Raw genomic sequence first — 11,476 nt, forward strand, 5'->3', positions numbered from 1 at the left:
CACAACCCCTAATTTGGGATCCTAGGAACTGCTCAGCCAATGTGCCTTTGAGTCCCCAAAGGCTGGAGAAACTGACTTAGACCTTGTCCTTAACTCTCTCTTTTCTAAGCCGTGTGTCTCTCTGCCACCTTCTCTGTTCAGGAATGTTTTACAGAAGATGTCCCTGACTTCCTCCAGCCCGAGAAGGCTCCCTCAGGTAGCCGGCAGACGCAGGAAGGTAATGAACATGCCACCCCATTGGGTGTGGATTAATGGGATATATTTGAGCCCTTCTGGTTGCTCCTAGAAACAGCCTCAATTTGAACCAGGAAATGAACTACGCAGAATGTGAGGTGGTTGTCTCTGCCCTCTTTTTCCTTCTTTCTTTCCCTCCCTTTTCTCCTCCTCCAACAGGTGTTCAGTTTCCTTCTCTCCACTCCATCTTGATGATTTAACATTTCACTGGGTCCATGCTGGGCTCTTTTGATAGCTTTGGTCCACTTAAGGTTTGTTTCCTCTATTTTTTCCCCCTATACCAAGAAATCTGGGCTTTATTTCTAGACCAGTGGAATATTTCCTGTCATGTGCTGAAGGCACTGTTTAGGCTAAATATGCACAAGAATGAGCAGGCTCAAATGGGGAAGAGGTGGAATAAGTCTCTCTTTTTGTGTGGTTCATAGGAAACAGGCCAAGGATGAGGACAGAATGCAGTAGCTCATCTCCTCGTCGTGGTGGACTGGAAATGGTTCCTGTGAGACCAGAGCAGGTACGAGGGATGATCGCCCAGGACCTGGGAAGGGTCCCCTTTTCCTCTGCACATTTTCTTTAGCACGAAATGACCTTTCCATTTCCCTTTGATCTGCCAGAGCTGCCCACTAAGGGCATGACTTGCTCTCTGGGGCAACTCCAGACGTCATCAGTTTTTTCCTGATTGTCTTCAGGAGTGCGAGAAGGACTGGTTTTTTCCTGCTCACAGATGCTTCTTCGTTCAGGTGACCTTCAAGGATGTGGCCGTGTATTTCACTGAGGCGGAGTGGGCCCTGCTGTGTCCAGACCAAAGAGCCCTGCACCGGGAAGTCATGGAGGAGAACCTTGGGATGGTGGCTTCCCTGGGTAAGGCTCCCTGTTTCTTGTGATTGTCAAAACAGTTGTCACCTCCTCTTGCTCTGCTGGGTCAGCCAGCACCCTCTTCTTCCTCCCTGGGTGGATTTTGGGACCTCTCGTGGGTTTGGCAGCCCAGATGCAGACTTTAGAGCCGAAGAAGGGCCCCGTCGAGGAGGGGTCTTGCTGTCCACAGTTCCTCCTTGAATGTCTCCAGGGACCGCAGGAATAAGGCAGGGAGTGTCAGAGTCCAAGGCATGGCGGCTGGTTAAGCTTATAAACACCAGGACCCAGACTCCTTCATCCCAAGAAGTAACTAAAGTCCAAGCAGAATTCAAGCCAATTGTAGATAAGCAGGAACCGGGAGTCAAGAGGCAGAGTCCACACAAGGAGAGGGTGCCTTTGGAGCAGAAGCAGGAATCATGGGCGAGTTCCCGCAGCAGGAATGGGAGCAGGCATAGGTTCAGGGTTCAGAGCCAGAAAGCACCACAACAAGTTAAGAGACCTTTGCTGCTGAGGCAGCTTCTGGAGGGAAGAGCAGTTCTTATCTAACTCTTCCCTCTGGGCTCCCAGGTGGTGCTCACAGGGGCCCTGGCCGCTGCAGCAGGCTGTGGGTTCAACCCTGCAACTACCAGGGCTGTTATTCTGGCCTGTGGCCTGAAGATGGACCCTGGAGCTGCCTCAGCGCCTGACAGGGAGGCCTCCGTACAGCACTTCGTATGCACAGCCACGTGGGCTAAGCACAGGGGTCAGGAACATCAAAGCGTAAGAACAGCCAGGCCGAGCAGCCAGGCCAGTGTTCCACACACGTGGTGGCAAACCAGCTGCGGACAGATTCCCTGGGGATGAGGCAGGCAGCAGGACTTGAGGGGAGCCAGCACAGTGTCCAAAAGCAAGGCTCAGTGGCAGCTTCGGGATGTAGTCCCTGAGCAGGCCAGGGCAGGAGCCAACGTGCAACTGGGCAGCAGAAGGTCACAGGCAAGCCGAGGATCGAGAACACAAAGAGAAACAGAGGCTCAGTTCGGGGCAGGATAACTGGGCAGGAGGGATGCTCAGGCAAGAGGCAGGAGCTGAACGTCAGCTGGTAGGCAACACAGCCAGGCAGGATGCCCCAGGTACCAAATGCAGTAAGGGCCCGGCAAGGTGCAGGAGAAGCACAGGCTGTATTGTGGAGGTAAGACAGCAAGACAGGGAACAGGTCAGGCAAAAGGCAGGCACTACAGCAAAGAGGGAGGTCTCCACCATTCAGGCCAGTTCTGGTGGAAAGAACATTGCCCTTATGGAGACCTTTCCCCTGGCTCCCGGGGGAGGGGGGGTGGGCTTATCAGGAGGCCAAGCACTCCAGCAGGGCCTGGAACTGATCCTCTTTCACAGACCGGGAGGAAATTCAGGTGGACTGGTGCCAGTTCGTGGACCAGTGGTTGAAAACTGCTGCTCTAGAGTAACTGAACAGTTTCTGCTAGTTGGACACCAGCAAGCGTTGTTGATTCTTTGACCTAATCCTCTTTTTCACCTGTGACTTTGCTAACTACATTTCTCATTTCTGGCAGGTGACAGGAAGGAGAACGAGAGTGAACTGCGCAGGCTATTGTTGGAAAGAGCCAGATGTAAGCCATGTAGATGGTTGGAGTGTGGAAAAAACATTGGTCATGAACTAAAGCTCACTTTCCACCAGCACTCCCACACAGCAGAGAATCCGCTTCAGTGCTTAGAATGTGGAAAGAGCTTCCATCGAAGCTCATACCTTTTCAAGCACAAAAGAATTCACACCGGGGAGAAACCTTTTAAATGCTTGGCATGTGGAAAAAGTTTCACTCACAGCTCAAACCTTAAAGCTCACCAAAAAATTCACACAGGAGAGAAACCATTTCAGTGCTTGGAGTGTGGAAAGAGCTTCAGTATGAAAAAAAGCCTTGTGGACCATCAGAGAATCCACACAGGGGAGAAACCATTTAAATGCCTTGCTTGTGGAAAGAGCTTCAGTCGAAACACAAACCTTACATACCATCAGAGAATTCACTCAGGTGAGAAGCCATATAAATGCCTTGAATGTGGAAAGGGTTTCAGTATAAACACAAACCTTAGGTACCATCAAAGAATCCATACAGGAGAAAAACCATTTAAATGCTTGGAGTGTGGAAAGTGCTTCCATCGAAGTTCTTACCTTATGAAGCACAAGAGAATTCATACGGATGGGAAGCCATTTAAATGTGTGGAGTGTGGAAAGAGCTTTGACAGAAACACAAGTCTAATGAACCATCAAAAAATTCACATAGGGGAGAAATTATTTAAATGTCAGGAGTGCGGAAAAGGCTTCTCTAGAAGGGCAAGCCTTGTGAATCATCAGAGAACCCATACAGGGAAGAAACCTTTTAAATGTTTGGTGTGAGAAAAGGACTATGCTAAGAACTCAAACTTTATGTCACACCAAAGGCAGAACCCATTTAAAACCCTGCATTGTGCAGAAATGATAACATAGTTGGGAGTGTGGAAAGAGATTTAAGATGAATGGGAAAGCTAGCAGCTTTGAGAGAATTCACACGGTGGAATAAAATATAAAACCCCAGTGGTTGTATGAGCATTCATCACAGACAAATCTGAAAGCGCAAGAGACTTCAAACAGAGGAGAAACCATGGTTGGACTGTGGAAAGTTTTTCCAGGAGAAGCTATTTCATTTAGAACAGGAAACAGAAATTATGGGAACTGTGGAAGGAACCTGTCACAATGTATAGTTTAGAGCACATTTAAGTGTCCACACAGGGATAAATCCAAAAATGTTCAGGGTGAGACAAATACTTGAGGTGGAGCCCAGCTTTTCTCCCTGAGAGGACGCATATAAATATGCCGGTTCTTCAAAAAGTTTCCACATTTTTATATTTTATAAATATGTTTTAGATGGTTTTGCTGATGGCATTACGACGTTGATATGACACTGGGAAAAATGCATCACAAACAAAGGTGACTCTGTAGAAAAGTGATGTAATTTGTTTTTGAAATTCTTAATAAATAGAGTTTTTAAAAAGTGCAGAAACTTTTTGAAGAACCCTCATAAATAGATGAGAGCTTTTCTGACCGACCAAACCCTGAAAAGTCACACATGAAACTCCCACAGAAATGCTCGGAAACCCCTGAATCGGAGAATTGCCCTGCCTGTGGGAGAGCGTTGTGCTGAGCACATCCCTGGAGCAGTCGGGGTCCGGCTGCTTGTCCCGGGTGCAGCCCTGCTCTGTGCTCCCGTTTGCGAGGGCAGCTGTGGGAGGAGGCGAGGAGAGTAGGGGAGGGAAAGTCGTGGGGAGGCAGAGCAGAAGATGGATGCGAGATGGACCACCGGGAGGGGATCGTAGCAGCAGGGGACAAAGTGGCCAGCAGGCCTGCAAGGTGTCCCAGGTGCAGGGTGTCCCAGGGGGGATACTCCTTTCCACGTGCTGCGTCCTCATTTGACCGCCCTGGGAGATGAGACCTGATGTGAGGCCCTCACAGAGCTCTGCAGCCCTGAGGGACTTTCCTGACGGACACGTGGCCCATGGGTCCATCTGCCCCACATTGCCCTGGTGGGTGAAGCCATCACTGACTATGCCAGGGCTGGAATGAGCGGCTCCTCCAGGCGCTGGTTTCTCAGACCTCTGCCCCTCTCATCAGCAGAGACCCCCTGAAAGCTGCCCCAGGCTGAGTCTGAGGCAGGGCTCTCTCCCAATCCTACTGCAAGTACTGAACCTGGGACCTGCACACGAAGTGGGTTGTAAGCTCCAGCCCCGTTTATTTACTGTGATTAAAGAAAAATGCATGCAGTCAAATCGACCCCCTTAATCAATTGTAGTGTGACCATTTCACAGTGCAGTCTGTCTCTGGAGTTTCTTTCCTTGGGTGCTCTAGTGTCAGTCCATGGGGTCTGCACATTTGCACTGCTGGTAGGTAATTCCCTCTTCTACATAGGCTTAGGCTTAGGTTTAGGCTTGCTTGGGTTTAGGTACTGGCAAATTGGGCCTCCCTGTGATGCAAGAGGGCTTTGCATCTTATGTAGTAATGGGAGGAGTCAGTGAAGAGACCCCCAGAGTTGCAGGTGACCTTACACTCCAATACACAAATCCAGGTCACAAAAGAGATCAATCCAGTTCCATTGCATCGTAATTCCGTAAGACCAACTGCCGCAGGAGACACAATTGCCAAAATGGTGGCTTGAGGCAGCCCAACTTTTATTCGTCTTCAGCAGGCCAGGTGGATGAATCCACTACTGCAGCAAGCAAAGGGAGTGTTCAGAGCAACAGAAAGCATAAGCGATATTTTGCCATGTCTCTGAGAACTGGGGTCTTGGAAATGGAGACTTGGATTTAAGCAGTATTAATTAATTACAGACATTTATATCCCATCCTGTCGCCAAGCTCTCAGGACAACTTACAAAATATAAAAGTACCATATAAAATATAGAAATACAATAAAACACTATAAAACACATCGCAAACTTAAGAAAAAGGAGGAAAAAATAGAAAGTGCACTGTGAAGGGAAAATCCTAAACATCTAAAACCGTTGGTAATTAAAATAATGGTCAAATAAAAAGGGCTTTACCTGGCGCTGGAAAGAATATAGCATCGGCACCAGGCAGACCTCTCTGGGGGTCTCATTCCATAGTCTGGGCGCCACTGCGGAGAAGGCCCTGCTTTGGGTTGATACCCTCTGTACCTCCTTCAAAGTGGATTCCCGGAGCAAGGACTCCCCCACCGATCTTAAGGGGCATGTGGACTTGTAGGGAAGGAGGCGATCCTTCAGGTATTCTGGACCTAAGCCATTTAGGGCTTTAAGTACACTTTACAGGGAGAAAGGCCAAAGTGAATTAAGTCTTCCCCGCGTTGCAAGATACGACGCATTTGCATTTTATTTATTTATTTAAACATTTCTATGCCGCCCCTTGCCGAAGCCTCGGCTCACATTTGCACTGGGGTGAGCTTGGTGGGAAACGCCAACCAAGTGTGAAGGGGGAAGGGGAGAGATGTCTGAGCCCAGCTGTGCAAAACGCTTGGGGTACGTTTTGGCGAAACCCCGCTTTCCCATGGGGTGGAGAGAACTCTGGGGCCTGCAAAGCCCAAAGGCTCTCGAGGGGCTCAAGCAACCCGCTCAGCCATGGAGCCAACTGGGTGCCTTTGGGCCAGTCACAGACTCTCAGCCCAGCCTACCTCACAGGGTTGTTGTTGTGGGGATAAGATGGAGGAGGAGAATGATGTAAGCGGCCTTGAGCCCTTTGTAGGAAAAAGGCAGGGTATAAATCGCAATATAAATAAATAAATAAAATGTGTGGCTCCGAGTTTCCAGTCGTTCTCCCTTCCCACCTACCTCTTTCCTGGCTTGCACCCCAAAGCTGGTGAGGCGAGAAAGGGCCTGACCCGTTTCTGACACACCGCAGCTGCTTTGGCTTGTTTAACCCCTGCAGATGTGGGATCCTCCAAGAAATGGGCCACAGAAACGGGGGTGGGGGGGAGCAAACCCGCAATAATTATTAAGAATATGGCATGCATGGCTGCCGACCTGATTATTAGACGTGTCAGGCAGAATGCCTTGCACTGCACAGTGCAGAATTAGAATAAAGCTTTTATAGTTTATCTCACCCTCTCACCACCATCAACTAGGCCCCTTCCCTTCCCAAGGCTGGGAATTTTCCTTCGTCCACACCTTATCTAAGGGCAACCCTTTCAAGATGCAGCTCAAAACACTCATCCTTTTGCCTTGGTTCCTTCTCTCTTATCTAGAGCGGTTTTCCTACAGCTACCTACGGACGAGTTCTCTCCTTAACTCTGTCAGGCAAAGGAGACACCATCTTCTCCGACACATTATTTATTTAAAGCTTTTATAGACCATCCATCTACTGGCGTCTCAGGACGGTTTACGACAAGCAACAGATAAAATGGCAGAGCATCCAGTAATTCAATTATATAAAACCATATTAAAACTGATTAAACATTAAAGGGCTTTGTGAGCCGCCCCGAGGCTTTGGCGGATGGGGCGGCATAGAAGTCCCCTAAATAAATAAACTAAGGGGAAAATAAAAAGGGTTTTGCCTGGCACCAGAAAGAAAAAAGCATTCCTCACCCCACATATAATTATTTCCATTTGAGATCAGGCAGGCTCCGAATGTGGAGCGATTCCACTGACAACTAAAACCACGCTTGCTTAAGCAGCACTGCCCACCCGTGATAGTTGCCGTTCCAAGATGTCAAGTTGTTTCTGACTTTTGGCAACCCAATGAACGAACAAACGAATGAATGAATGCCTTCAGAATGTCCTCTCCTTGTTTTTATTCTTATTTATTATATTTACATCCCACTGTTTTTCCTTTCAAGGAATTCAAGTGGCTTACATCATTTGGCTCCTCCTGCTCAGTCTTATCCCCACAACAACCACCCTGTGAGGGAGGCTGGGCTGAGAGTCTGTGACTGGCCCAAAGCCACGCTGTTGGCTCCATGGCTGAGCAGGGACTTGAACCCAGATCACCTGAGTCCCAGTCCTGCACTCTTAACCACTACACCACACTGGCTCTTACAGTTTTATTACTGGTTATGGGTTTCTTCCATTTTGTTATTCCTTACTTGTGATCTTTTTGGGATTTTCTGAAATAAACATTTTGGACAACTTTCCCACGGTGTGACCCTGGAGCACTCCAGGTTAGAGGTGAGTGTCCAGCCATGAATTTTCTTAACCCTGACCAGAAATGAATATCATCATTAACACATGTAAATACATTTGTATTTCTATATTTGCACACGCAGAACACTAATTAGTAACATCTTTTCCTAGGCATGGCATCGCCTTGTTGGTTATGTGCTGTACCTGATTACAGTAGGAAATGAGCTCAGGTTTATTAACACAGATTAAAAATGAATGAGATCAAATCTTGATGAATACAATGGGAGGCAAAGCTTTAAAACTACGAAAGCAAGAGCACTGATTGCTCACATTTTGAAAGGCCAAATTAAAAAGTTGCAACTCTTTCCAAATGGTTGACCGGGATGCATTTGTAGTTTTCAATGGAGTGCTCTCCATAGTTTGGAGGCAGCACGGGAGAAAGTACTTCTGCTTGTGCCCAGCAAATGGTCTTTCCTAGTCATGGTGCCCCCAAAACAGCCTCTCCTTCAGATCCTAGAATCATAGAATAGTAGAGCTGGAAGGGGCCCGAAGGCCATCAGGTCCAACCCCTGCTGTGGCAGGACACCAAGTCACACCATCCCGCTCAGATGGCTGTCCAGATGCTTTCTGAATGTCTCCAGTGAGGGAGCGCCCACAGCTTCCCCAGGTAATTGGTTCCAAAGTTGTACGGCTCTGACAGTGAGGAAATTATTCCTCACGTCTACTCTAAATCTGGTTTCCTCTAACTAAACGCTGTTATTCTGTTTCCTGCTCTCTAGCATGGATGAGAAGAGATCCTGTGCTGCTTCTTTGTGACGGCCTTTCAGGTACTTGTAGGGTGTTATCATATCTCCCGTCTGTCGTCTCTTCCTGAGGCTGAACAGGCCCGGTTCTCTCAGTCTTCCCTAAGAGGGCTTTGCTTCCAGTCTCTGAAGCATCCTTGTTGACCTCCTCTGTGCTCTTTCTAGCCTTTCTGCATTTTTTTTAAACTTTGGTGCCCAGAACTAGACACAGGACTCCAGGTAAGGTCTGTCTAGTACTGAACAGAGGAAAACCACTACTTCACATGTTTTGGAAGCGCTGTTTCTGTTGATGCTGCCTAAAATAGTATATGCCCTTTTTGCAGCTGCATCACACTGCTGGCTCATGTTTAAGCTTGTGATGGGCAGCAATCCCAGGATCCTTCTCAGTTGCAGCATTGTTGAGCCAAGCGTTCCCCGTCTTGTAGTGGAGGATTTGGCATTTGTACCCAAGATCTTAATAACTGGGCTGATTCACAACAAGCTGTTTCCTTAGACAGGTCTAAAGCAGTTTGAATACAAAAATCAACCCCTTGAATTGTGCTCAGAAAGCGACTGGTAACTGCATATTTCTGAACAGCTTTAGTATGGCCCCAGACTGGTGCAGTGCACCTGTTGGCAGAGACCTTTCAGAAAATGAAGAGTGCCTGGCACTGAAATCTTTCCCTCCTGAATGATAATTTTAAATGCAGCCGGACTCTGAATTCTACATCTTACACTGAATGAACGCTCACTGGTAGCCTTTTTACCACTGGAGAGAGGCGTATAAAGTTTTTCAGTGGAGTCAGAAAACTGCATGCATTTCCTATTGGAAGCCTGGGAGGGTCCACATGGGAAAAACCTGGCCAAAACACCAAAGTCTTTACAAAATGAATCTGAAGCTCAGCCTTCCTCAGGCTTGTACAAAGTTTACAGGGGGCAATAATATGTTTTTCCATGCCGGCAAGTTAACTCTGAGTTATGGTGGCCCTGGGTTGAAGGCCTCCCAAAAGGGCCTGCAGCTCAGCTCTTCTAAATTCAGGGCTGTGACTTACTTTCTTTATTGGAAGGGACATCAAACACAGGAAATTTGGGAAGGCGGTCAGTCATCGGAGTGCCAAAAGTCGGAGATGACCGGATGGCACAAAATGAAAGCAAGTACACGAACATGAATTTATTCATCACTGTGAAATGCCCAAGTTTTCTGTTCTCTTTGCTTGCTGGCCTAGGGAATTCATCTTGGAATTTCCCAAGGGCATGCAGATGAATAAAAGTTAGGCTGCTAGAAACTATCTTCGTTTCAAAATGATTTCTGCTGTGGCCGTCTGACTTTGTGGATGTTTGTGATGTAGTGTCGTCTGTTGGAGGCAAGAACAACACATTAGACTTGGCCAGGTATCACCGGGCTGCCTGTAGTCGGCTGCAGAAATACGGATTACAGAAAATATTGCTGGAATTCCACGTGAGACAAGTAGAGAAATCATTTAATGTCACCTTATTTATTAGAGTTGGAATCTGGCCTTTTAACAGCTTTTTTAGCTGGAAAAAGTGCAGAAGAGGACAACAAAAACAAGCGGAGCCTGGAGCGGCTACAACAACCGGGACTGCTCAGCTTGGAAAACGACAAGGAAGGGGGAGCGTGGTTAAGATCACAGAGGAAGTGGCGACAGAGAGACTATTCTCCCTCTCCAACACTCAAACTCAGAGGCATCCCATGAAGCTGACAGGTGGGAAGTTTAGGTCAGATAAAATGTCAATTTGTATTTGTATGATATTTATTTATTGGTGTGAACCGTCCCGAGGCTATATAGCAAGGGGACGGCATACAAAAACTTTAAATAAGTAAATATAAAAAGGACTTCTTCACACAGCATATAGTTAACCTGAGGAATTTGCTCCCATGGGAAGTGGTGATGGCCACCAAACTGGATGGCTTTAGGGTTTTAAAAGCCGGTTTTAAAAGGGATGGCTTTCAAAACCGATTGCCACGGTAGGAACTGGACTAGACGGACAGTTGGTCTGATTCAGCAGGACCTTCTCCCTGTGTTCTTAACCCGCCTGCAACTGAAAAATTCGTACACGTGCAACCCGGTGGCCGCAAGGGACCGGAGCTTGCTCTCTTCCGTGCTGCAAGGCCACTGGCGGCTCAGACCACGCGAGGAGAGCGTTCATAGCGGAGACATGAACTTGTCCATGTGGCACGCCAGTTTCCCCACAACAGTGAAAATATGCAGACCTCGTGGGCTAACCAGAAGGGAGGCACTGGAAGATTCTCAACAAATGCGACCGCTGAGAGAAATAACTGCCGATTTAAAAAAAATCTCAGTATGTGCTCAGGGGCTGAAGCTTGCAGCCGGCTTTGTATGCAGGTCCCAAATTCAATCCTGGCATGGTAGGATTGGGCGACAGACCTGCCTCAGTCCCTGGGAGGCTGTGGCTGCCAGCTGGTGTGGGCAACACTGGGGCCGATGGACCACGAGACCGAGACTCAGCATGGGGCAGCTTTCAGGGGTCTCTGCTGATGAGGGGGGCAAAGGTCTGAGAAACCAGTGCCTGGAGGAGCTGCTCATTCCAGCCCTGGCGTAGTCAGTGATGGCTTCACCCACCAGGGCAATGTGGGGCAGATGGACCCATGGGCCACGGGTCCGTCAGGAAAGCCCCTCAGGGCCGCAGAGCTCTGTGAGGGCCTCACATCAGGTCTCATCTCCCAGGGCGGTCAAACGAGGACGCAGCTTGTGGAAAGGAGTATCCCCCCTGGGACACCTTGCACCTGGGACACCTTGCAGGCCGGCTGGGCCTGCTGGCCACTTTGACCCCTGCTGCCACGATCCCCTCCCGGTGGACCGTCTCACATCCATCTTCTGCTCTGCCTCCCCACGACTTTCCCTCCCCTACTCTCCTCGCCTCCTCCCACAGCTGCCCACGCGAACGGGGGCACAGAGCAGGGCTGCACCCAGGACAAGCAGCCGGACCCCGACTGCTCCAGGGATGTGCTCAGCACAA

The 11,476-nt window shown here is 48.6% G+C and overlaps 1 protein-coding gene across 3 annotated transcripts; it reads left to right on the forward strand.

Moving 5' to 3' along the window:
• The first annotated feature begins 6 nt into the window (after positions 1 to 6).
• On the forward strand, positions 7 to 3,646 carry LOC123034761 (gastrula zinc finger protein XlCGF7.1-like). Of its 3 annotated transcripts, XM_044452380.1 has the most exons (4): positions 7 to 217; positions 660 to 745; positions 972 to 1,092; positions 2,631 to 3,646. In XM_044452380.1, exons 2-4 carry the CDS (start codon positions 674 to 676, stop codon positions 3,467 to 3,469), a joined length of 1,032 nt encoding a protein of 343 aa, XP_044308315.1. In that variant the 5' UTR covers positions 7 to 217; positions 660 to 673; the 3' UTR covers positions 3,470 to 3,646. The 3 variants fall into 3 exon arrangements, with proteins under 3 accessions (XP_044308315.1, XP_044308316.1, XP_044308314.1); XM_044452381.1 differs by having other exon boundaries at positions 7 to 745; positions 956 to 1,092; XM_044452379.1 differs by having other exon boundaries at positions 7 to 745.
• Positions 3,647 to 11,476: the final 7,830 nt, after the last annotated feature.

This window comes from Varanus komodoensis, unplaced genomic scaffold (genome assembly GCF_004798865.1).
Source record: "Varanus komodoensis strain SLA01 unplaced genomic scaffold, ASM479886v1 scaffold718, whole genome shotgun sequence".
In the NCBI taxonomy this organism is placed as follows: Eukaryota; Metazoa; Chordata; class Lepidosauria; order Squamata; family Varanidae; genus Varanus; species Varanus komodoensis.

What these genes read in the sequence shown, in the direction of transcription:
- LOC123034761 (XM_044452379.1), top strand. Translation starts at nt 674, where the DNA reads ATGAGGACAGAATGCAGTAGCTCATCTCCTCGTCGTGGTGGACTGGAA. An exon ending in TTCCTGTGAGACCAGAGCAG is followed by an intron (nt 746 to 971) that starts GTACGAGGGATG and finishes TTCTTCGTTCAG; the next exon opens with GTGACCTTCAAGGATGTGGC. An exon ending in TGGGATGGTGGCTTCCCTGG is followed by an intron (nt 1,093 to 2,630) that starts GTAAGGCTCCCT and finishes CATTTCTGGCAG; the next exon opens with GTGACAGGAAGGAGAACGAG.